Source organism: Taeniopygia guttata, chromosome 2 (genome assembly GCF_048771995.1).
Source record: "Taeniopygia guttata chromosome 2, bTaeGut7.mat, whole genome shotgun sequence".
NCBI lineage: Eukaryota > Metazoa > Chordata > Aves > Passeriformes > Estrildidae > Taeniopygia > Taeniopygia guttata.
Genome location: NC_133026.1, coordinates 82,076,435 through 82,103,974, shown reverse-complemented (window position 1 = coordinate 82,103,974; position 27,540 = coordinate 82,076,435). Strand labels below are relative to the sequence as shown.

At 37.2% G+C, this 27,540-nt stretch overlaps 1 protein-coding gene across 1 annotated transcript in view; it reads right to left on the bottom strand.

The window, feature by feature from the left end:
* ABCA13 (ATP binding cassette subfamily A member 13) overlaps positions 1–27,540 on the bottom strand; it is a 139,559-nt gene that overhangs the window by 75,022 nt on the left and 36,997 nt on the right. The window contains exons 18-23 of the mRNA XM_072924352.1: positions 27,238–27,424; positions 26,125–26,343; positions 23,858–24,054; positions 22,979–23,136; positions 22,353–22,583; positions 16,921–17,011 (exon numbers count right to left, since the gene is read on the bottom strand). Coding sequence (XP_072780453.1) covers positions 16,921–17,011; positions 22,353–22,583; positions 22,979–23,136; positions 23,858–24,054; positions 26,125–26,343; positions 27,238–27,424 — 1,083 coding nt within the window. The remainder of the gene's footprint in view (positions 1–16,920; positions 17,012–22,352; positions 22,584–22,978; positions 23,137–23,857; positions 24,055–26,124; positions 26,344–27,237; positions 27,425–27,540) is intronic.

Below are 27,540 nucleotides of genomic sequence, written 5' to 3'. Positions count from 1 at the left end.
CTCTCCCTTAATTTTATTTTCTCATTCTGTCAGATACTTGTGAATCACTCTGCCTCCATTTTAGCTCCTAATGTCTTCTAGATATGCGCAGGTTCTTATCAAACTCTCTTGCCTATGGCCTTGTCCAGTTGAATGTCCTTCAACCTCCTTCCTTCCTCACATCATAGCAGTATCTGACATATTTACTACCACAGGCATTTGTACCGTAGCAAGACTGAACAGCCTGTTTATTACAATGCTCAAAGTCATGCTATATTTTATGAACACTTTTGATTTTACTCTTATTACTTTCCCTTCTGAGTATTGAGAGCACTCTAACCAGCATTTCCACGTTCCATGTTTAAACAGTTATGTTTATGGAAGTTCTCAAGTAACCTCAAATTAATTGTCCTTAGAACAGTTTTTTCTGAGTTAACAGAATTTTAATCCCAGTCGCTTTGCATTGTTCTAAGAGAGTATTTTTAGCCAAGAAGTGAGGCAAACAGAGAGAAAAATTAACCAGGTAATAAGCCAAACTTCTGACCATGGTCATTAAACAAACACCTCAAATTCTACACTCATTACTCCAGGTTAATCACCCTCAGTCCCTGGGAAGGTCACACGTCTAATTCTCCATAAAATTACTCCGAGGATATGAAAAACAAGAAATAATCAGGAATAAACAAGATACATTTGAACTGTGTCAGCATGAATACAGGACTGGTTTGGCGAATGAAGGGGGAGCAGTGTGTGCTGTTTATTTTGATTTAACAAAGCCTGTGACATGATTTCCCACAATCAAATTGGGTGTGGAGGACAACAAGGACCACTGGCTGGACTGACAGTCTCTGCCCTGTAGGCTGGGAACAGGGATCCTGGATCCAACTGAGGAGCAGATAGTTAGTTGGGGTGTCCCTTGGGGGCAAAGATGAGCAAAACACTGGCTAACAATACCTTTTAATACAGATGTGTGTGCAAACTTGCACCGGGAGGGGATCCACCCTGTCTGGAGTCACCTTTCTGTCAGGCACTGGGGACAAGGAGAACCTCCTGGCAGCAGAAGCAGCTCTCTGGCAGCTCTTAAGAACCCTAGTAGCATCAGGTAGCAAAATCTCTGCTCAGGGAAAGGACAACTTACAACAGGCACCAGCTAGTACCTGAGAAATTCTGATATCATAAATCAGGAAAATAAATTTCACAGTGTCAAAACTCAAGACTGGTCTGGACATGGCACTAAGTAACCTGCTCTTGACCTGCTTGACCTGTATTTTCAGCATTAATATTCACTGATTTTAACAAACTATAATTAGTTATTTTGAGGGTTATTTTGGGGGGAAACTCCAGTATTTATTCCTTTAACTCTGCAACTGAATTTTATTTCTTTTTTCCCCAGAAAATCCCATTGAGCAGAAATTCTCTCTTTAAAGCATTCTAATCACAGCCGTAGCTTGCTAATTTGACAGCTAACACAAATGGAATTTAAGGTTTTGAATCTGTGAAGAGTAAAAGTAGCTTCAGAATTCAGAATCTGATTCAGATTTCAAGTGCCCTGATCAAGAAGGGTTACATTTGAGGTTTGGAATTTTTTGTTCCATAAATTTTTGTTGTCTAAATTGTTCTCCAATTTACAGGAGGAGGAGACACTCTTGTTAAGAATTTTTTTTTTTCTTTAAGAAAAATTCTTAGGAATTTATTAAGTTCTTCATATTACCATGGTAAGACTCTCACAATACAGAAATTGAGACACTCAGAGGAAGAAAAATTTTCAAGGTATGAGTGTCTTTAGACTAAAACACACCCAGTAAGTACTTCCAGCTTAACATCCCTGAAATTGTAACATTGCTCATTTATCTAAGTAGTAAAATGCCAGAAAAGAAGCACAGAATTAGATATTTTTTGTAGTCCCAGACCTGGTTATAGTTATTAACAGGAGACATGAATGAAAGAGTCTTCAAAATATTTGACCCTTTGAATCTCTGAAAGGCAACAATGACATCTACTTTCTGAGGACAGAAAGGGAAATCAGAGCTGCCATCCATTCTTTTTTCTTGACAAACAGAGCAGAGATAAATTATAACAACTTAATTCAGATTGCCAAAGGAAGGGAAACTGCCACCATGAAAATAAATAATTGTTTATTTTGTCCAGTATCCTGACTCTTACTCAATATTCATAATGCCAATGAGCCAAGACACACCCCAAGAAGATGCAATAAACTATTATAGTGGAAGTATATGCTTGACTGCTTGACTCAGGCACTTTAAAGTGATTTATCTTTATTAAAATCTCATATGTTTATGGTTTAAAATTCTAATTGAAGAGGGTGCCAAATATCTTTCTGAATTATCTTAAATTTCCATCTTTGTGACCTTGAATTCTGTCATTTCTTTGTGTTTCAGGTACAAAACAAAATTCTTATTTGTTTTGAGTTTATTCTATTTGATGATACTGGATGGGCTCTTAAATCTTGCTTTAGGAGACAGGTTATAGAAGTTTTCAATCCATCTTCTGCATAAATAATCTCAACCTTTCACCCTCCTCTTATAAAAATCTTTATACTCCTAATCAACCTTGCTGCTTGTCTCAAATCTTATATTGACACGGTATCAGTCTCAAGATATAATGTGTTCAGTGCAGCTGTCTATCAGATGTTGAAACACTACTGATTTATATTATAGTATTATACATGCTTGTACTGATCAATTTGTTTTCTTTATGCATCATACCCCTTCATCTGACTGCAGCCACACTGTGAAAAGTAGCCTGCATTGGGCTTTACCTAATAGACTCAATACGGCTTTCAAGATTCCCAAGCTATTAAATCACTCTTTCAACTAGAACCTAAAGAACTAATTTTTGCTCCGTAAAGCTTGTACGTAATTCACCACCTACCTCTGGTATGTATGTCAGGGTGCATAAAACCAGCATACATTTATGGGAAAACAGCTTCTGATTATCACTGAGAATCATAAAGGCTAGAAGACAAGACCAGCTGACCTCTCTGTTATGAAGTCAATTTTTATGCAGAAAGCTTATGAAAATATCCTCATTCATAATTTAGATCACAGAATTAAAAACCTGACCCAAGTGTTAGAAGCTGTCTTGCTTGACTTACAGTTGCAATTATCCACCAGAAATGCAATTAATTAAGTTCACAATTAATTTGTACTTCCCAATTCATCCAGACTCTCCTTTGTATTACAGACAAGACTTTTGCTAGTTTCCAATACATATAGGTTAATATTAGGTACAGGGAAACAGAACAAGGCCTAAAATAATGAAACGAAAATTATCAAAATCCTTGCCTATAGACTACTCTAGAATTAGGAACAGAAAAAACTATTGTAAAAGTCTCTCACTTGGTCTTAGATGATCCTTTTCTCCTGTATTTTTCACTTCTAGAAAACAATGTAATTCTAATGTTTTTTATTGTGCAGAAGGAAAGATGGGCTATGCAATAGATAAACAAACAGTCAGGAGCATACATTTTCAATTCTACTTCTGTCACTTTGGCTTTTAGGCAAGTCATTTAGCAGAGGTCCAGATTTTGGGAAGTTAATACCTGGAGCTGCAATACCCTGGCAAAACAGTTGAGCTAGCTCATACAAAACTGGTAGCATTCAGAGGCAGCACATATTGATTGGTTTATCAGAAGTTTTGTGCCAACAAGTAGTTCTAAGCTGAGCAAGTGAACTGACATCATTCTGCATTTCAGCACACACCATACTTGGCCCAGAGGCGGTGCTAGCCCACCAATCTGTGCACAGCATTTCATTAGAAGATACAAAAATGTTCTTCCTCCTATTGCACATTTTTCTACTCATTACAAAAACTATTATTATATTGATTTTTTTTCCAGAAGGATGTCAAAGACAGATTTTCACGTGGGGAATGTGAATAAAAGGCATTTTGATGATGTAAAGTATAAAGGGAATATATCTGGTCTGTGTTTCATACAGTGACAGATTCTTGCTTAAATGTAATGGAATAATGTGTTCTCTCTATCCAAAGCTGATCAGAAAAATATTTATTTTGAGGGGAATTTCATGAGAGAAGTTGCCTTGGGGCATTTTTAGATATAAATCCTCCTATTCCTCCCCTCAGGCTATTTTTAATTTTAGGCATTGTAAATATTTCTTCTAAAACATTGATTCAAATTGCTTCTGTTTTAAGAATTTCCTGTTTAAGAGTTTCTCCCTACTCCACAGATATTGATTAATCCAATTAAGTAACATTTTTGAAGGGAAAACGTGTAGGGTTGTAATTAAAAATTTAGCTTTACATTCTGAGTGCCAGACCCCAAAATAGGATTCTGCATAGGCCTGAAGACCTTTGAGACAGAGTAATAGAGATCTAGGCAACTGTAGAGTTCATCAATAGAATTAACATGTTTTAAACCAAGGAATTGATGTCTGTCACTCCCCAACCTTGTAAAGAACCCCCTTCACAACTCAGATCTCCTAAGCCCATGTCCTCAAACCAGACAGTTGACTGATTAGACAATTTCCTTCCTTTATCTAAGATATTATTCTTGTTCAAGATCTGGCATGCTTAATATTTTATCACACTGAAGACCACTGAAATGATAGTGTGAACAACACATCTAATCCCTATTGAAAACTCAAGAACCATTGTTACCAAAAAAATGTGCTGTACACTCACACTGAAGAAACTCCCAACACCCAAATCTCACAATCTAAAAAGCTGTTCCTAGAAAAGCTTCTAGCAAACTCATAAAAGAGGCTCTTTAAGCTCTTTAGTATTTTTTATTTCCTAGAATAAGGGGTATGAACAAAAGCTCATTTGTACACAAAAAGCTTAGGAAAAGAATGGGGCAAACTCCTTTCAAACTTATCACTGTATTTAAAAGAAATAAATCCTAAAATCAGGCCTAAACAGAGTAGAAATTATCTACTCCCAGCAATGTGTAAGGGGGTGAAGAACTGGTGGGATACAATTGCACTTAAATCTTAGAAGGAGAAATGCTCTACAGTACCCTCATACTTGACATGTTGGAGAGGAGATATATCTAACTTTCACTAGTTAAATGAAAGAAATAAGTGTAACATGTGTTTGTGCAGAAGAAAAGTTAAAATATCCAGATGTTAGAAGAGCTAAAAGCTTTCATCCATAAAATAATTTTCTTTACTCTTACTTGCTGCATTGTTATTCAAGCAGTGACAGAGGTGTATCTAAGCAAGAGCATTTGATCCTGGATATCACTTTGCAGCCAAGATTTTCATTCAGGTTTATCACAGGGTGTAGACGCATTCTACAATAACATAAGACACATTATTAAGTGGCAACAGAAAATACAAGTCCAAAGAAGGACAATGAACCTGATGAAGGGCCTGGAGCACAAGTCTTATACAAAGTGGCTGAGGGATCTGGGGTTGCTTAGCCTGCACAAAAGGAGGCTCAGGGGAGACCTTATCATTCTCTACAACACCCTGAAAGGAGGCTGTAGCCATGTTGGGGTCAGTCTCTTCTCCCAAGAAACCAGTGACAGGACAAGAGGAGTCTTAAACTGCACTAGGGGAGGTTTAGGTTGGACATTAGGAAGAATTTCTTCACAGAAAGTGTGATGAAACATTGTAATGCGCTGCTCAAGGAGGTTGTGGAGCGACTGTCCCAGAGGTGTTTAAGAAAAGACTGGATGTGGCACTCAGAGCTGTGGTCTAGTTGATATGGTGATGTTAGGTCATAGATTGGATTTGATGGTCTCTGAGGACTTTTCCTTTCTAAATGATTCTGTGATTCTGATTTTGTAAATTTATTAACCAAAATATGAGCTTCACTCTTTGCTTATTATTTTGTTGGGAGAGGAGGAACTGCTAAAACAAGGAATTTTCAGCTTAAAGTTTCACATGAAATATGACTCATACAAACACTTCAAGCACCAATCTAAAATACTCTACTCCTCTTGGACCTTAACCCTATCATGGGATAGTTTTGGGATAGGTAACTAGCAGACTGGGAAATAATTAAAATTAGGACTAACTTTTGAGTACTGAATAACCCAATTGTAGAGAATACATAAGGATATACAACAAGATAGCTCCCAAAATAACCTGAATAGAGTACATGATCTAGATCCTCAAGAGCTCATTAAATGTAGCAAATGACTATTCCTGTCCCCCAAACTCTCCAAATTTTTTAGTTTACAATGTGAACTTGATCAGAGTCCCACCTGAATTTACTTTTTCAACATCCAACCACCATCACACTATGCTGCTGCAAAGATCTATAAAATAGTCACAACATATTTTAAGTGTAAAAAATAATACAACTCAATGTCTTTATTTTGTCTCCAGGCATAACATAGCCTTATTCACATTATGAATATCATCCTTTAATTTCAATAATTTGCATTTTCTCAAAGTTAGTGCATACTAGAGGTATGAACAATAGATGAAGAGATGAGCACCACTGAATGCAAGGAAAATATTTCTTCACAATTATACAAAGTAGATTAAAACTAAAAATTAGATTCTAGTTTTCCCTTCCTTTATATGTTCACAATCACAACTACTTATAGACAATATTATAATTCTATTATATGAAATATGAATTTAGGTATCTGAAACACCCATTCAAGTCAGAAAAAATGTAAGCCAGCCTCTTTAATTAACATATTACTTGTACTCACATGCCTACAGAATTGGCTGACTGTTTTAACCCTCTGTTTAATGCAAGAATACTCAGTCTCGTATCAATGCAAAAAAAAAAATTATCTTTGTCATCACTCATATTAATTAACAGATAATCTTCTAGAAGTGCCACACCATGTGTGGTAGTAGATAAAAACTTTAAAACAGATGTGCATCACAACCATACTCTAAATATAAATTTGAGGAAGCAAGAAAGTCCAAATTACATTTAGCAAGTAAATAAAATAGTCAGAAAGACAATGATCTGAGATCTCTGCTTTTAATTTGTGGACCTGCTTTATACTCTTGCCTTCCCAAACCTATTTTTCTGTTTTATCTACTCATTGCATTCAGTCTTAAAACTAGACTGCAAGCTGTCAGAGGTGGTAAGGACCTGGGTTTTTTTATTCTTACTATTAGTCTGTAGGGTGTCTGGAACAACAGAGCATGACTTTAGATTGTGTTTCCAAGGCACCATGGCTCATACAATAAACAATAATAGCTACCACAGCAGCTAGGAAAAAACAACATACTTGTTGCTGCTCAAGTGTGAGCTGGTGTAAAAACACCCCTTATTGTTTTCACTAGTGTGGAAATTGGCAGAAATGTAGCCATAGCAGAAACTTGACTGAGCATATATTTATTTGGCAGTGTAACACTTCCAGGTTATAAAAGCACCGTCATTACTTTCAATTAAGGGAATTAATTTTCTAGTGCAAAATACTGTTTCATTGCCTTCTCCAGCCATAAGAACACAAACAGTACATGAGCATAAAGAAATGGGAAACAATGGTGCTGTCTTCCTGTTCATCACCCGACAGACACCGTGGAGAGCCAAATACAGTTGGTACACTGACAGGCAAGCTAGTCTGGGCCTGGTGGAAGAGGAGGACACACTGCTGAATGTCCCCTTCCAATAATTCATAATTAGAGGGTTTCAACTGTTTCTACATTTGTGATGCCTAAAACAATCTCTTTTGTTACATTTCCAGGGTTTTTTTCCTGCTTTGCCATAATTTATATCTCTTCATCCTAGTTGGGATGTTTGCCAGCTTAAACCATTCTGAAAAAGAAGTTGGAATTAAACACCAAGTATCTTTTTAGACTTGTGTGGTAAACTCTACTATGGCCAGGGCAACTTCATTATTATGGGATAGGAATATTCTTTGGAAATAAACAAACCAACAAATAAACAAAAAGACAAATGCTCAGTCAGGTACACAGGCTATCATGTCTTGGAAAAGAAAATTACTGCAGATTTGAAAACCCTAAGTCTCTGATTTTGAGTTTCTGCATGGTTAACCTGCAACATTAACAACTATGCTAATTTCAATTTCCAGGAGATAATTTTGCAAATAGATATCCTTTTATTGCAGTACTATCTTCCCTGCAGTGATGCACCTGCAATGAATTGCCACATGGAGGAGGAGGCAAGTAGAGGAAGAGCTGAAAAGCACAGACTGTGGCTACAAAATGGAAGCCCATTTTCACATTCTGTTTGTACTCTTTGAAAGTACAACAGAAGAGAAGCACAGACTATCAGAATTGCAAAAAAATATCCCAATTCATTTCATATGTATCTATATATCTATGCCAGACTTGGCCAAGAGAAAGAATACATTTGTGTATGCACAGGCAAGCAACCATCAGATACATCTCATGCACTAGAATATACCCTCTTATTACAATAAGCAGCACACTTATTGAGATTAGTTCCTCTTCTTTCCAAATCAATTCTCAGAAAGTTGTTAGAATTCAACCTATTGATTTCAACTTATAGACTCAAGTTACAACATTTCAAGATTGAATCCGATGCAGACAATAGGGCTACAACCCACAGTAGTTTTGCTGTGTTTAGTGAAAAACTGGTGAAAGGGCAGGACAGCAACAAAATCTGAACTTTGCTCTACCACTTCCCATAACATTATGTGTGAGACTTAATGCTAAGTATCTTAGCATTTCCAACTAGACAGTTTAAATACAGCAACAGAAGAAAGAACTATATATTCAAACCAGATGTTCTCAAACACTTCCGACTGGTTACTCCCACAAAGGGACCTTTTAAATAACAACTCTCCATTGTTGTACTGCAGATGACTTCTGTCAGCGTCAGCTGCTCAGTTTGCCATGAGTGGCCTTTGAAAACACTGTGTACAGCATGCTGGAAGAAGCCTCTTGGAATTGCTCTGAGAATAATCACACATTAAACAGAGGAAATAACTTTAGCAGGGCCCAGATTTCACCGTGACGGACAAGGACATTCTGACCCACTTTAACTTTCAGAATTTTTGCAAGTATTACCTTAATACAAACAAAGTACTTGGTATAAAATACTGCAGCTCCCATAATCAGGAATATTTTTAGACCATATCTCTACTGGAGATATTCTATTAATAAAAAAATCATATCAAAGTTTGTACAGGGAAACAATTCAAAACTGAAAGTTCTGCAGTAGGCATGTTTTATTCAGACCTGAGCCTATAGCAAACAACTGAAAAATGTGTTTGATGAATAATCTCATTCCTCAGGCATTCAGGTATCTCATAAATAGTAGTATTAAACAGCTTCAAGGATCTGGATTAGCAGAAACAACAGCTCCATTTTTTCTAATGTCTCCAATAAATATGGTAACCTAAATAAACTGTAAAATAGACCTAGAGCCAGATAGAAAGAGAAAACCTTACATGGTGTCATGGTTTGACACGGGAAGAGAATTTTTTTTTTTGGAAGGAAGAGGTCCATCCTGTCAGGGGTCAGGTTTAGATACTGACACTTGGGGTGACCAATTGAAGGTGGACACGCCTCTGAGAACACAGAGGGGTTAAAAGCGGAATTCCCAGGAGGACTCGTCCTTCTTTGGTTTCGGTCACCGCATGGTACGGACCTCCCCTGCCCAGCCCGGGCTGGGTGGGGGAGGGGAGCCATGCGGCCTGCAGAGGTAGGCCAGGGGGTGAAGGATCGGAACTGGCTGGGCCAGCTCCTGCGGATGGAAGGGTGGAGAACATCTGGGATGTTTTTGTTCCCCCTCCCCTAAGCTAGAGGGAAAAGAGATAGAGAGCCAGCAGACACCTAGGAGTTTGCCGGCGGAGGAGAAGGAGAAGGGGGGGGAAAAGATGCCCAGCGTGGGAGACTAGAGAAAGAGTCCTGGGCTGAGATTGCAGCCGTCCGGGGAGTCCGGAAATTTTAACCCTTTCCTGTGAAATGAAGGCTTTATGAAATATTACTCCTCCTGAATTTGAAGGAAAGAGAGACAGCCTGAAACCTCAGATGTTCAGAGAAGAAGGTTGGGGGGAGATGATAGAGTGGCCTTTGGCTGGACTCTGCTTGTTTACCATAGACTGAACCACTCTTTCTTTCAAGAGGGACTGCATTTTAGGGGGATGCATTGGTGAGCCAAGAGACCTTCTTCAGCAACTACCAGTTTTGGAGTGGACAGAGAGAGAGCTGAGGAGGGTGTGAGGATGCCCTCCATCTTCAGGGAAGAAGAGAAGGCGATCTCTGTCTTTTGGACCCTCGGCCCCAGGGGAAAATGGGGGGGACTCTAGTCCCGAAATGCGATACTGGACGGTTGTTCCTGGTGGTCCTTGGCAAAGCATCCTTAAAGGGGCCCTATAAGCAGTCTCTGTCCATGCCCGGTGGTGAGAGCACTGTGACATGGAGAGGAGAATGTCACACTGGCCGGTGTGTCTGGGCGGTGCCACGTGTGACATGGAAACACAAGAGGTGGCAGCTGTGTTTCCTGGGGGTCTATGGTGCAAGGGGGACTCCTCTCTTCCCCGATGGACTCAGTATTGATTATATTGAAGGGTGAAAACTTGATTAAGGATCCAGATGGGTCTCGCTGGGGTTTGGTGGAGTTGGGTGGAGGGAGGAGAAATGTTTTGGAAGGTTTTCATTTCGAAGTTTGTGTGGGTTTTTTTTTCTTTCCTTTTTTTTTTCTTTTATAGTAGTAGTAGTAGTAGTGTAATAAAGTTTTTCCTTTGTTATTAAGTTTGGCCTGCTTTGCTCTGTTTCTGATCACATTTCACAGCATTTGATTGGTAAGTTGTATTTTCATGGGGCGCTGGCATTGTGCCAGCATCAAACCATGACACATGGCTAAAAATTTCCACCTATACAGAAGTTCAACACCAGATCTACTATCATGAAGTCCACTTATATTTCAAAGTGGAACAACTCAGCAACAGTGTAATATAAGTCTTGTATCACCTTGTAACAAGTTTATCATATGAAAAGTTGGCAAAAAAAGGGTAGTCCTAAGTGCTCCACATACTTCCCTTCATATTGTACTACCTTACATGTTATCCATGTAAATCCTAAACCTTTTTTTTTCATTTTGAGGAAAACAAACAACAAAAAACATCCCCCCCAAAAAAAAACCCAAAACAAAACACCAAAAAATTCACCACCATGTAGTACTGCAGAATGTTGCTAGTATTGAGAAAAAAAAAAAAAGTATGAATATTGCTAGTCTTTGTGGGCTTTTGGTGCATAAAAGGAATGTTTTAGCAACAGAGCAGAGAAAACAATATCACCAGAGGAAATACTTCTGAGACTGAACTGGACAGGTGAAAATCTAGTTTCATGTAGAAGCATCAGCCTCAAAGAGAGTCTTACCAGCACAACTAAGATCCATAGCACACATTCTACATACCTAGAGTATTTACTGAATAAATGAGGCAAGACATTAGGAAGACTTCATGAAGCCCCTTCCCTAAGCAATGTTCCCTTTCAGAATGAAAAGCAAGCATCTTACTCTTGATAAGCATTGCTTTAAAAAAAATGGTCATTTACATTACTTACATAATTGAAGTTAAAATACCTGTGTTGCTAGTGAAACATCATTAATAAAGCAAAACTTTAAAAATACTTGTATCCATGTGTGTACATACACACACACTTTCTTCATCTGTAAATATATATATATATGTGTATATATATATATATATATATATATATATACAAACACAAAAAGATCTATAAAATACACACTCCACTTGTAAACTCAAGCAAGGCAAGAAACCATCAGAATTTACTTTCCATATAAAACCAAAAAACTAGCTATTAGCAATAAATGCTTTCTCAAGCCATATGTTTGACTTTCTGTTGATTATCTAAGTGAAAATTTTGTCCAACACATAGGCCCCATATTATGAGGGAGGGAAGTAACAATTTATGTATAATATGAGGTGTGAGGAAGGCAGGTAGGGTTACCTACCTTCATGTCTCTGAAATAGTTACTCCTAAACAGAGAAACCGATGCTTTGTGTCTACAATATTCTTCTCATAAATCAACTTACATTTTGCAAGGTGGAGTACTGAAATAATTCCTAGGTTCTTTTATGCAAATTTTACAGGGAATTGAAAGAACTGAGCTCCATTTAAAAATGAATGTTAAAATACAGCTTCAAGGATATTGTAAAAATCACTGTCAAGGCTTTTTATTTATAATTACAGTGAACTCAATTTGTCATAGTGGATTAAAAGATACTGTTTAAGAATAGAAGAAATCACTTGATCACCAACCAAAAGATATCAACTTTCACACTGCAGCTCATGTGAAGAAATCAATAACACCCTTTACTATAGCATATTTTCTGCAAAGACCAAAGTCTTGTGTCAAATGCACCAAGAGAAGCAACACACTTCCCTGGGGAGAATAACTCCAACTGCTAACTAACTCTTGCCTGTCTCCAGATTACAGCTGTTTGCTTACTTTTTGCTTCTTTTATTGCATTTCTCTCTTCTGCTCGAATAAAAGGTAGAATTGTACTTTAACCGACAATATTTTCCATGCATTAAAAAAATAGTAGGATTTTTAAGCAAACCACTTCTCTATCTTATTTTTGATAAGCTATGTTAAAGGGGCCCTGATGGTGCCTTTATAAGGACTTCACTGCCAACCTCCTAATATTAATTCTTCTCTGCTCACTTTCTGAATTCTCAATTTCTCCCTAAAGTCATTCAAACTTAAAAATGTGGACAAAAAGGTTGTACTAGTATTGTAGCATCAGTCTCATCAATTTTGAATGGATAGTCAAAATGACCTCTTCGCATAATTTTGTACATTCAACTCAAATATAAATCACCTTAGCTGTCTTAAAATACTTCTCAACCAGGATCAGCAGATAACTCTGAGTCAGTCCTTTCCAGAATATTACTTCCCATTACACAGACATCCCTAGCATTTGGCTTAATTAAAATACCCTTTATTTAAAATGGATTCAGCTTTTCAAGTGATCTAACTCAGTCCTTAGGACTGGTCTTACTTATCACCTTTCAGCAGTTGTCTTTCTTTTTCACCAGCAAGGCTATGTTTACTTCAGTGTCAGTCATGAAGATAATTAAAAAGCAGAGTTGAAACAGCTGAAATTCACAAAAGCTCTTCATTTTCATATTTCACTATTAACAACTGCTTTTTGTCAGCTACGAAGTCTTAGTAAATTAGCTTTTAGCTGAGCTTTATGAGTACCGTATATTGTTGATCTCACCAACCCTAACAGGAGCAACAGCACATTTGGCCCAATATGGTTCAAAATGGCTAACACCAGCTGCTTCAGAGAAAGGGTTAAGCAACATTAAAAAGTATTTATGCATCAACCTGCTTCCACACCCACACTTTCAGAGGCTAACTTACCCAAGAAGTCCAGAGGCATATGAGTTTTAATAGCATTACAGTTACTATAGCTGTTCATATTATACATCCATTAATAACCATTCTTTGGCTTTTTAAAATGTACGGCAATACTCTAAGTCTCTATAAGTGTCTGCAATTGTGTGGCAAGAAAATTAAAATGCTGCATGTTACTGTGTGCAAAAATATAATAATTAATTTTGCATTTTCTACAGTTTAGTTTCATTTTACCTCAAGGGTTCCAGCTGTAGTTTACTGCCAGAAGAAACTAGATCCAAAGTTGGTATCTCCCAGAAATTTCTAAGACAATAAATGCTAGAAAATTAAATATTTGCCAATGAGACCACTCACTAGCCTATTACCTGCTTTTGCATATGTTCAGATCATTTTGTCATTTATCCATGGTTAGCTACTCATATCTTGGACTTGGTCTTAGTTCTCCTGATCATTTCTGTATATATATTGCCAGCTGTGGATTATGATAATTTTATTGGCCTCCATAGAGCTGGTTTCTCCATTTTCTCTAGGCTATTTGGCTTCAATGGTCTTGTCAAACAGTTATTACAATCTCAGTCTAACAATTTTTCTGCATGCTCTGTATACATCTACAAAACAATAACTACTGTGTGTTCCAACTGTGTATAAATGAATAATGCATGACTGTATTATAATATATCTATGTACTACGTCTGCACATGCAGTAATCCCTGACTTAAAAACAAAATTTTAGCTGTATTCACAAAAATATGAGTTAAGTCTATGGTTTTTTCATTCATATAAAACTAAAAATTTTGAGAAAACCATTCACAATGGAAACAAACTACTATATATTACAGTGTGCTTTGTATCTTTAAAATTACCAATATTAAAACTGTTACAGCTAATTTAATTAATGGACTGCTACTTACCTATAACATTTGCATTTAGAAAAGCTTAAATAATTCTGAGTTTATTTGCATTATTTTCATTGCTGACCTTAAGCAGCAGCCAAGCACCAAACAGCTGCTCACCTATACTCCCCCTCCCCCAGCAGGATGGGGAAGAGATTAGGAAAAGAGGAAGTTTGAAAAATTGTGGGTCAGGATACAGGCAGTTTCAGCAGTAAAGGAAAAAGAAAGAGAAATAAACCCAAAACAAACCAACTAAAAACTAAAAAAATCCAACCCAAATAATGCAAAGGCAATCACTCACCACCTCCCACATGTAGACATGCTCAGCCACTGGTAGCAAGAGCTACCTCCTTAAAAAAGCTTTTGTTGCCAAGCATGGCACTCTGTGACATTAAATAACTCTCTGGTCAATTTAGTTCATCTGTCCAGGTCGTGTCCCCTCACACCCTTTTTCTCATCCTCAACTTATTCATAGTAGGGATGTGGGAAAAGAGAATGCCTTGGCACTGTAAATACTACTCAGTGATAGCCAAAACACTGGTGTGTTATCAACACTGTTTCAGTCACAAATCCAAAGCACAGCACCATATAGGCAGCTATGAAGATATTTAACTCAATTCCAATCATACAAAGTACACTAAGACACTGTAAAACATAACTAGATATTATCTCAGCTCTGACTTTAGTGTGATACTGTCATATTTTGCTGAAATAATGTCTCTTGCATATTTTTGTATTGGTGGTCAGCCTAAATTGTGTACTGATTTTCTGCAGTTTCATTTAAGAAGAGACATACACACCTCTCTGCTACACCTCCTAGTCCAGGAGACATTAGACAACATTTTGATTTCTGCACAATTCTGACACCTCAAGGGCTCAACAGCATTAAAGGATAGCCAACACCCTTGTTTGAGCTCAGATCTGTGCTTTGTGAAAGCATTTTTCTAGTCTAAATTCTTTTACAAATCAAATAGCAGCACATCCTGTGATCTCCTCAGTAATCCCAGCTGCTTGCTCTAAGGAGGTTTGAAAATTCATTTGATTACTTTGACAACAGAAAGTTTGACTGCCTTTGAACCTGCTTTCAAAGACAAAGTTATACAAGTCAAGCTATTGCCCATGGAATATTCTGGTTGACTTTGACAATGATGGATACCTTTCATGACCATTTTCCAGATCCCTTATGCCTACACTTCACAACTGTCCTTAATGATGAATGACAGTCATCTGCAATGAATGACAATTTTCCAGTAGTCTCATCCTCAAAGAAATGGCATTATCATCGCATATTCTTGCTATAATTTATCAGGGTGAAAAAATATAGTCTCTGATTACTCAATTCTTTATTAATGTAATAACTTAAACAAATACTATTTTATACATTTTGAGATGCAGATGAGAAAGTATATCAAGTTCTTTGCTAGAATATACAGTCTTCATTACTTTAGGAACTGTAAATCTTACTCTTTAATGAAAATGCAGTGTGGAGAAGGCAGATTGTTATGATTTGAAACTAGTTCAGATGTCCTAGCTGAGTCTTGAATAAATAAATTGACTGTCATAAAATAAGGGATATTCAAAACTGTGTTTTGAATAGAAATCACATTCTCACCACTGACAAAAGTGTCAATTTTATTTGCTTAGTGAAGTTGTTTTAATTTTATACACTTACATCTTCACTGATCTAGATGGAATAGCCCAGCAAACACACACTCTGGAAAAAGTAATCTATTCAAGCTCGTATTTTGTGAGAAAAGGTCTGACCTTAGACCACCATTATTGGCAATGATTACTTATTACTGGCAGTATCAATTGAATTTATCTTAACAAATAAAGAAAGCTTGGCTGAAAATTGCTATTTCTGTTACAGTAACATTAAAGGTCCACAGATCAGGACTTCCCTGTGCCTGTACTTTATAGAATCATACTGAAAAGTAGTTCACATAGAAAAAAGTGCTTGAAATCTAACCAAAGAAAACTATAATCTAAATGTCAATTTTCAAATAGAAAGAAACATGATAAGTATAGAAGCATGAAAATCCGAGAACCAATGTGAAAACATTAATCAACTTGATGGGCACTGTCATTAGAGAACTTGAGTCTTGGATTTTGTAAAGGCATCACCTTATGATCATTAGTGATAATTAGTGATTCTTCTTATTAAGAGAATTTTTAAGAGAAAAATCTTCCTGTGTTTTCAGAAGCGTAACAAGGACCTCCTCCCAGGTTTGCAGGGCAGAAAAAGAGAAAGTATGAAGGGTTTTTCTTTAAAACAAGATGTAAAGGAACCTAAAATAACATGCCACTTAAGAAGACAAATGATCTCCTACTACAAGGGGAACCACCTTTTTTTTCTTATTTTGAATTGTATGTGGATGAACATGAATGTACTTTTCTTAGAGTGTAGAGATTTTATATCTGTGGTATATGTCTGTAATATTTATCCATTTTCAGTATGAGGCAGAGAGGATAATTAGTTTCCAGGGACTAGCACAAAGCAGTAAGTCAGTGCTGCTGCAGTGAGAGAATGCTCATGTACACAGAAGGGTGGGAAGATGACTGTGAAGGGCTAGAGGTAAATCACAGCAGACATATAAAAACTACTTCCCAAGGCAGACACACAAAAAAGAAATTACCAGATGTTAGCAAGAAGTATTCTCCATTTGCTTGTGCATTTCTCACTTTGGAAACTTCGTGCATGCTTACATTAGTGGTTTTGACCTTTATAAATCTAGTTGCTTCAGAAGGCACATAAATTTTTACTTACCTACTGATTCAGCACCATTTGTATGGTCCAGGTGTGCTGCCCGTGGAACACAGGGCATCTTCTCTGAGTCCTGCAGCAGCTTCAGAAAAACCTTTCATGAAAGTAGAAAAAAGTAATTTAGAATCAATTTCCTAAAACTATTGTATAGATATAGATATATACACACTAAACCATTCAGACTGTCAGAAATTAGTACTGACTGCTCTAAACACCTTGCTGGAATATGACAATAAAATTAGTCAAGATCTCCTGTTAAAATCTTGGGGATAAGGCAAATGAAATAAATGTCAATAAATGCAAAAACACCCATGCAAAACATTGCTGACCTACAAACACTACTATCTGCAAAGATTTTTCAATAGACTGTCTGTCCTTGATTGACTTTTTATGCTTCTAAGCCTTGGTATGTGTTGGAACTCAGTTACTGCAGTTTTTACCAAGGAAACAGCTTAATCTCTTCTGATGCTCCAGCTAGAAATCTATGGGCACAACTAAAACTGTTACCAAAGCGTTCTTGTTGTACTAGAACATCTAAATCTAATGCACAAAATCCTACAAAGCTGAGAACCTACAATTTCCAGGGAATTCACAGTGTCTAGGGACACTCAGGAAACATGCCTAGGTATGTGCAAGCACATGAACAATAACATTACTGAAAGACATTGAAAGGACAAGGCAATCATCAAAGACAGCCAAGATGAACAAAGTCTTAGAAAACTAATACTACATACAGGATCGGGCAACAATGTGTGTTTTGTAGCAAAACATTAGTGTGCATACCCCAAATTGGGTAGAGACGATAGGAATACATTACCTAAAATCACCATGAGAAAAACTGAAATTATTTTTTCATAAAAGCAGCAATCTAAAAATATGCATTAGATTGATGTTGAAAGGATTGAGTTTTCTAAAGTAGGGGAACACATGTCAGAAGGGACTTATAGTTAAAATTATTAAAACCCGGCAGAATTCATCAACTTCATAATCATGAGGTCTATTTAAATGGTATATACACTTTGCCAAACAGATTGGTGTTCAAACTACTATTTTTTCCTTAAACCTGTTTCACAGTTATGTCCTCATAAAGCCCTTTGAATTTTAGAGACATGCATTTCATTTATCCATACCAAAGCCTTGCAGAAGCTTTCATAGTGGGTCTTATTCACACACTCCCCACTTCTTGTAAGCTCAAACCAAAAACACAATAACATTTCCTTATCTTAACCTAACTGCAATTCAAATAGTGATCTAAGAACCTCAGATAAAAAGACAGACAAATTTATAGAAAATACAGGCACCATGAGCATCTCAAATTAAACAGAAAAATAGCAACTAAATTTTTCTTTGTCTTGATGAAAGTTTTCTTTTGCTCTTTCCTCTCTGTTTGGATTGAGCTGCAAGACAGATTATACCCACAGTGCAACTTTCTGAAATCATTAAGAAACCATTTATTTCTTCCCACAAAAGAACCTGATATCAGCTATAACAAAAAATTCCTTGTTTCCAAGGAGCTCATACAATAGACAATAAAAACCAGTCAATGTGAAGTGCTTTATAGCTCTTAAAAGATACTTCTTGACTTTCTAAGGCCTGACTGTTACAAAACCCTATTTTGCTTAGTCAATATAATTGCCATTTAACAGTTGTTATTGATTATGTTTGTTACCTGCCAGCTTTCAGGGAAAAACGTTGGCCATTAACAACTGCAAGGCCAGAAATTTCTGGCCTGATATTTCTGTATTAGACCCTGGAGGCAGATCCTGACAGTCTAAAGCTACATTCTAATTTGTTTTCTTGGACCTGCTTGATGATGGCTCTGAACACCAATTCTGTCAAGCAAACCAAAATAAACTACAACAATACAATCACAGAATCACTGAATGCCCTGTGTTTGAAGAGATTTAAGATAATCTAGTTTCAATCTCTCTGCCAACACCTTCCACTGGACTGGATTCCTCAGACCTCCATGAAGCCTAGTCTTGAACACTTCCAAGGATGAGACACCCGCAGCTTCTCTGGACAATCTGATCCACTGCCTCACCACCCTCACAAAATATAATTTTTTCCTAATGTCTAAATTAAACTTACTCTCCTTTGTCCTGTCACTTCATTCTCTTGTAAAAAGTCCCTCTCTCTCATAGGCTCCTTTTAGGTACTAGAAAGTCACAATTATGTCCCCTCAAAGCCTTCTCCTCTTCCAGCTGAACAAATCTCTCTCAGCCTTTCCTCATGGGAGAGGTTCTCCATCCACCTACTCACCCTGGCAGCCTCCTCTGGATTCGCTCCAACAGGTCCCTGTCCCTTGTGTGCTGGGGACCCCAGAGCTGGGTGCAGCCCTGCAGGTGGGCTCTCACCAGAGCAGAGCAGAGGGGCAGAATCCCCTCCCTGGCCCTGCTGGCCACGCTGCTTTGGATGCAGCCCAGGGCATGTTTGGCTTTCTGGGCTGCGAGTGCACATTCCTGGGTCATGTGCAGTCTCTCATCCATTAGCACTCCAAAATCCTTCTGAGCAGGGCTGCTCTTATCTGTTCATCCCCAGCCTGTGTTGGTACTGAGGGCTGCCCTGATCCAGGCGCAGAACTTTGAACTTGGTCTTGTTAAACCTCATGAGATTCCCATGGGCCCAATTCTTGATCCTGTCTAGCTGCCTCCAGATGGCCTCCTGACCTTCAGGTCTGTCAACCACTTAGTGAAACCACAAAGTAACTACACATCTGTGGCTAGGACAATGCCTACACTACAAAACGTTGCCTGCTTATGTTTACTTCAGTTCCAAAATAGCAGCAGACACATTTTCTTATTTAATCTCATTTAGTCACTGTAAACAGGATGTAGTTATACCTTAAAAAAAAAATCAACAAACCCATCAAATGCCTGTGTAATAAATACATCCTATGTCTGTTGTCAGCTTCATTGACACATACTCTGATACAGCTATAAAGGCAGAAGGCCACCTGCATTGTCCAGTCCTCCCCATGGTATCCAGTTTTCACACATCCTTTTAAGAATGGGACTCATTAGGGACTACATTGTACAGAAGATATGATAATTTACTTGATGTTGCACCAGATATTGTGGACAGAAGTGGTATTAGCCTAACAGTGTTATTAACAGAGAGAGTGCCCTCTGAAACACACAGGTATGGAAAAGTCAGAATTAAGCACCATGACAAAGAGACAGTATGTTCTTGCTACATCTAAATGAAGGTGTGTACTAGACCTCAGCAGAGCATCCTTTCCCCACATGCGTTAGCAATTCCTGCTTGCTCAGTTAGTCAGGGCATGGTGTTGATGACAGCAAGGTTGTGCGTTCAATCCCCATGTGGGCCATTCACTTAAGACCTGGGCTTGATGACCCTTTTGGGTCCTTTCCAACTCAAAATGTTCTCTGAAATTCTGTAATTCTATGAAATTCTGTTTAATTTCTGGTTTGACTAGCAAGCCTATATCTGACTAAGGACTTGTCTTTGTCAAGGACAAAAAGTGCTTTTTGTCCTTGAGGAAACAAATCTGGCCAAATGACAATATTACATGAAATAGATTAATGGGATTGTGCCATCACCAGAATATGTTGGAGCACCCTGCATCTCACTAGAAGACACCCATCATTTCAAGGAGGAATATGGCTTTGCCCGTAAAGTTTTGATGCAAAATCTCAGGTAATTTCAAAGAAAATAATTTTAAAACAATGCTCAATTAACAAATTTTGACACATTTATTTTGAAAAGATGTTACAATCTTTTTCTTCTCCCTTCAAAGAAAAGCAAGAAAGCAATAAGCTTTAAAATCCCCAGAGCTGCCAGAAAGTGAAATAGCATCCTCCAGAGATCTCTTAGTATATACTGAATTTAATTAACTACTCTTCTATTCTCCCTTTGGTTTTATCAACACTTTGGACTACAAGTATTATAAAATACACAAATACAAATAGTTGGAAAAAGATATCTAAAACCTAAATTTGAGTAAACATAATATTAGTGAGATTTAAAGGTGTCAGAAACTGATTTGTTAGAACTTCAAGATTCCTTCAAAATATGAATGGAAGTCCATTTTCCCTCAGTGAATACAATTTTTAGAGAGTGTTAGTGTCCCTCATAATGAAAAAGAATAATAGTGAGTGTATAAGAGAACAAAAAGAAATGATAAAAAAATTAAAATACATTTCTTCCTTTAAGGCCAGGGTTCTTTGTTTCCAGATTGAATTGCTTGAATAGATTAAATAGTGCCATTATGTGCTATTCTTTTAGTGCCTAATGCAAAGAGGCTTCTGATAAGATAATAGAGAATTGAGATTGTAACAACTAATGATGAGATGCAGAGATGACAGAAATCAACCCAAATTAATGCATTAAATCTTCAAGCTGAAGAATGATACATTAATATCTAATACCACATTTAAAGATCCAAATCTCCAAATCTCTAATGTTTGTTAGTGAAAAATATTCCTTATACCATCTTAATCATCCATCTTCTATAAGAAAATAAAAACTTTTCAATATTTTTTTACTTGCCTCATAGAATTGTATCGCAGGAATCTAATTTACTTCATAACATTAAATAAAATGTTTATTAAACTTGCAAACTATCAATGATAGGAGAAATTAGTCTCCTATCACACAGTTTGACATCAGTCTCCTATCCTCACTTGAAGTTTAAAAAAAAAATATTATTTCTAAAGGATCTACAGTACAGTATTTGGATAGTGGTAGTTTAGGGAATCTTGTTATTGAGAAATTATAGATGGGGTAAAAAGAGTCCAAGGAAAACAACCACTTGCTGACATGGCTATTTACACAGAGCTAAATTCAGAATGATGAAGATGCATAACAGACTCTGTTCCTCTGATCCATTTAGTATATACACACACACATGTACCTATATGTGTGTGTATATGTTGATGTATACATATATCAAAGACTTTCTCTCCCGGTACACACAGGAAATATTCTTTACGTATTTCATCACACAGTTTGGCTAAGTCCTAAGCTTCAGAACTAGTAATTTGGAATGTATTCTTAGCATTTTTTTTCAGTCCAAAGAGCCACCTGAGCTGAATCACCAGACTTGAAAACCCAAAGCTTGTTCCGATGTGATGAACCTAGGACAATGCTGCTTCTCATAAAGTCAATGACACATTACATTTCCCTTAAGTTAATGCAGAAAAAAAAATTAAGGGTTACACAGTTCATCAGTCTTCACATTAGATTGTTAAAATAAAAAAATATGCCATAGTAGAGTGGGTGCTGAGATTACCACAAAGCAAAACTATATGGTATAGATTTTACCTGGTTTGGGAGGTTTTGTTTGTTTGCTCACTTTTTTTTTTTTTTTTTAATATGTTTCTCACAAGAAATTGTGCAATATAAAAGATACAATCATACAATCAAGAATCTCTAACTAAGAAAATGTCATTACACAGAAAAACTACAAGTACCTCTTCCAAAGTTGTGTCAGAAATGCCATAGCCAATCACATGTAGATGCTGAAGGCTTTGGTCTAAAGCTTGGAAAAGACCTTTAAAAGAGGTCTTATCTGCCCTTTCTGGGATCACATAGGTCAGCTCAGTCCCACTATTATCTTTCAAGAAGGCTTCTGGAATGTGGGTCTGTACCAGAGAAGTGACCTGAACAATGTGCTTAGGGTCCTGGATTTCAATCACAGAGGGCTATAAAGAAAGAAAGATAATCATGCAGAAAAAAATTACATATTACCAGAAATATTTGTCTTAATATTAGAATTCATGCAGGAAAAATTCTACTGATGAAGATGCATCACAGCTGAGATACAGAGACTACCTCCCAGGAATAAAGGACAGTGATACAAGCCCATTTTCAGCTAAATACTAATATTCACCATTTTTAAAGATGCCATTTTGTTCATCTAAATAGCAATAATAATACCACCCAGACAAAACAACCAAGAAAGCTGATAAAAACATGTTTTGCTGGTTTTCCAAAAATTATATTATTAAACGTATTACTTCCTGGCAAGGACATACATCTTCTTTAAAATATACCCGGCAGGCACTGTCCAGTTCAGTACAGAACATTCTTAATTTACCTTTTTTATGAGTGTTAGACTGTGTCCTTGGCCATATGTCTCCCTCAGGTAAGAGGGAGAACCACAGCACCTCAGCTGGCCACGCTGCAGGATGGCAATGCGATCACTGAGCACCTCGGCCTCGTCAAGATGGTGAGTGGTAAAGATCAGTGTGCAACCTGCATGACAAAGATTGGTACATGTCTACAAAACCTGGTTTCTAGACAAACCCCTTACAAGGGTCCTTTAGCCTTAGGGAAACATTTTCAGAACTCTTTAAAATCTTAACTACAGGATTCAAACAAAATATGCTGTCAGAACAAGAAATTGAGTTAGATTTATTTCTAAAGTTACTTTGCCCTGCTTTATACATAGCAAACAGTATTAAGGCTTTAGAACCTCCAGCTGTTTTAAAAGCTTAAGAAATTCCTTAAAATGACATAACATCAGAGTCTCTTTCAATGGATAATTCAATGTGAGTTATTACAGCTAATTGAGTGCTCACTAGCTGAAGAGTTTGCTCCCCACAATCAGTTTTAGAATTAGTGTAGCAGACTGACTGATGAATATATTTTCATTATAAGTATGTGAGCATATATATACAGGTATATGCAAAATGGGAAATGAAAACCAGATAGTAATTTTGAGAAGCTGAAGAGAGGGGAGAAACTTTAGCACAGGACTTCAAACTAAGTCTTTCTGTACAATAGCAGATAATTCTTGTAATGCCATTTGACTTGCCTTAAAGTTACCAAGTCAACTTAATGTTTCCTCAGAAATTAATGTATTTAGCTTCTGATAATATTTTGACTACACTTGGACTATTCAGATTAAATTCAGTGAAATAAAAGAAAACCAGAAAAGAAAAGAAGAAGCAAATTATGTGCATAAACTTTGTACCAGCTTTGTACTTCAGAAGAACATCCCAGATACTACGGCGAGAACATGGATCTACTCCACTCGTAGGCTCATCCAGAACAACTGTCTTTGAGTTTCCAATAAAGGAGATGGCAATTGACAGACTCCTTTTCATTCCTCCAGAAAGGGCTCCAACAGGTTTGTATTGATGTTGGGATAAATGCACATCTTCCAGAGCTCTGAATAGGAATACAGAAACAGGACCAATTTTGAAGTGGACATTCTAGTCACATTCTGTCCACTCAGAGAACAAGTACTGAAAAGTCACTGTGAATGGAAAGCAATAAAATCACTACCTCTGTCTGATTATATACTTTGGTATCAAAAACAAATAGGAAAAAAAAAATCTCTACCTACAATGCATAAATGCTTATCATCCTCAGATGCACAGGTTTTAAATAATATGGTAAAGGAATATTTTAAAGATAATAAAATTAATACTAGTTTGTCCAACAGCTTCAGTAAACTACAGATTATAGCCCCTTTAAATAATGATAAAGGCTGCTAGTTTCATGAAATAAACTGATTAGAGATCCCTGGGTAGAATATTACTATCTAAGCAAATCTAATCTAATTCCTATGTTAAGGACTGGGAGATATCTTACAGATGTTTCCAATTCAGCCCTTGCTCTTGCATGTGAAAATGGTATGGAAACACGATTAATAAAGTCAATACTCTAAGACCTTTAACTTATTTTTCATCACACTGAGCATACAGTCAGTGACCTAAGAGCTTTCAGCTGCTATCAGCTTGGCAAGGAAGACATAGAAGGTTCTACAGTCCTAAGCTAAACTCCTTAGTGAATTTCAGTGAATATGCAGTCTGAGTGAAGAGGCGATGCCATTTACTCTGAGAGAATTTCTCATTAGAAGCCCACTTTTTTAATTAGTAAAGAGGTTTTGCTTCATTCTTTTGTTGCTTTTCTAATTTCTTTGAAGTGTTTTAAAGCATTTGTTGCCTTTAAAAATAATTTTTTTTCGTAGAATGGCCTGCAGAGCTCTGAGAGTTTTCACGTGCCATTAGTATGACAGGCTGCTGCTAGAACTACAGTTCAGCAGTTAAATACTTGAAAATACAGAATATTATTTCGTGTCAATTTTAAACCATTTACTAAGTTTGTTTTGTCTCTGTAGTTCTAGACAATTCCTTCTGTTGTTTCTGGAGAGAACAGTGTCCACGCCTGAGTCCATTCAGATCGAAATTTGAAACTAACAGGCTTTTATGATAGCCAACAAAGAAAGCCACTTTGCCACAAATGTCTCTGCCTGATTGTACACTTAAGGAGAAGTCCCATCAACTTGACATTTGTTTCCACTGAAGCATGGAAATGCCCAGCCCTTCATAGAGTCTAGCATGAATCAGATGGTAAACATGAACACTTTACACTGCCACACTGTTTGAAAAGCATACCTTTTGTGTCTGAAGTAGAATAAATGCAGTTTGCTATTAATGAACCAGATCTCAGCTTGTACTGTTTACTATACTCTAATTTTAAGTTTAATATAAGTTTAATATAAGTTTAATATACTCTAGGAAAAAGCAAGGACACTTTTGTGTCAGCACAAAATCACTAGCAAATATTTTTAACCTGACAAGTGGCAAAGCCTCTGAGTTCGTGTCAGAGCTCTGACTTATTTTTGCTATTGTTTTTTTCATTCGTAAACCTCTTCATTTATTAAAAACATTTCAAAGCAGGATTTGGCAAAGGAAAATGAGGTGGCTTATTTAAAAATATTGTAGCAATCACTGCCTTTACCTGGATTTTCTGGTTTTCTAACTTTCCTTCTGCTGCAGGTAAAGGAATACAGGATCACAAATATATAAAGCAATTATGTTGATTTGTTTAAAAACAAGTACAGCAGTTTTCTTTCTATCTGCTTCTTCAGCAAGGATAGAGATAAGGGTAAGGCAGACAGCATGAGGCAGAACACCTGCAATTTCTACAAGGCTAACCACCTCCACTCCAGTGAAAACATCATTATTTGATGGTTTTGTATACCAGGTTTTTAAACAGTGACAGTTCCCACTACAAATATATTCGAGGAATAGTTAGACACTAGGAAATCTATTTTCCAGTCATGATTTCAGAGCATGAAATGCGACAAAAACTCACAAAACCCTGCAGTTTCCATTATTTTTTTTTCTTGAAAGTTTTGCATTTTCTCTTTTTTTTTTCTTTTTTTGGGTGGCTTGCAACAATCATCACCAATTTACTTGACAGATTTCAAGTAAAGGAAGGAAAACTTACCTACTGACTCGCTCATTCAACTGTTCTTTTGTCCAGCCTGGTGCCTTCACTGACCCGTAAAGCAGGAGATGCTCTCGCACTGTCAGCATGCTGAGCAGGACATCGTACTGGGGACAAACACCCAGCTCTGTCCTGATGGCAGCCAGCTCAGTCCGTATGTCCTTCCCATCAACAATAATGGTACCAGAGCTCGGTGGATACAGACCAGTCAACAGGGATCTGATATAAGAAAAGAAAAAAAGAATCCAGTAAGACAACATGCAATTAGCTCTTCACTTAGATATCCTGAGGAATGGTTTAGCATCCTTAGGGTAACACCAATTCAGTCGAGGATAGTTATAGAGATGTCACTAATGGTTTGGGTTTAGCTACTTTTTGCTTTTGGTGGCTTTTTAGGTTTGTTTTTTTGGGGGGTTTTTTTTTTTGTTGTTTTTTTTTTAATTGGTTTGTTGGTAGATTTTTTGTTTTGTTTTTTGAACATGATCTCAAGAGTTCTTCATTTCCCTTCTTCCAGAGCAAAATCAATATTTTTTTCCCAACCAAATCTAACAGGTGATTGTTTCCTTCTTCACATGGGTATTCTGTGAGGAGTATTTCCCAGTTGGTCTCATCCTGTGTCACTGGCTTGATGAAAGCTGATTATAGCTAACAGAAAGGTAGAAACATAAACTTCTTAGTTGAGACATTTTTAAAGGTCATTTTTCATTTTATTACTTTCATTTCTGGTCAACTGCCAAGAAAGAAGTCCCCTGCAACTTCTAGGGGCAAAACCACCATAAAACTCCATACTCTCCATATGATAGGTTGCCAAAAAAGAACACACTTTCAAGATGTATTCAACTCCACCACCAGACATGCCCAAGTCCTACTTAAGCTGTTCCTGAGATATCATATCATGGTTTAAGTGGCACAGAGGATCAGTTCTCTATTCATTACATTCCTTTCATCATAGATATACAACCTTCACTTTCCATGTGCTTTGAGGAGTTTATCAAATATTTATTGGGGGGGGGGGTGCGGGGGGAAGCAGAGCAAATAGTTCACATAATTTTAAACTGAAAAAGAATAGCAGAGATCAGAGGGGACAGAAACAGCAGTAAAAGTTGGGCTTACATAACTGTTGTCTTTCCAGCTCCATTAGGTCCCAAGAGCGCTGTTATCTGGCCCTTATGGAAAGTGAGGCTGAGATCTTTAACAGCGGCCTTCTGACCATCCACGTGCTCTTTGGTGAGGGACAGCAGCACGACACCACCGGTGGCTCCTTCAGTGCAAGGGACTTTCCAGCTCTGAGGTGATGTGTCTGCAGCGGGAAGAGTAGCAGAACAAGCTGGTTGCTGAATCTAAATGTGTATTTGTGCATAAAAGGAATAACAAAATAATTTAACTTCTCCTACCATTTACCAAAGCCTAGAACAG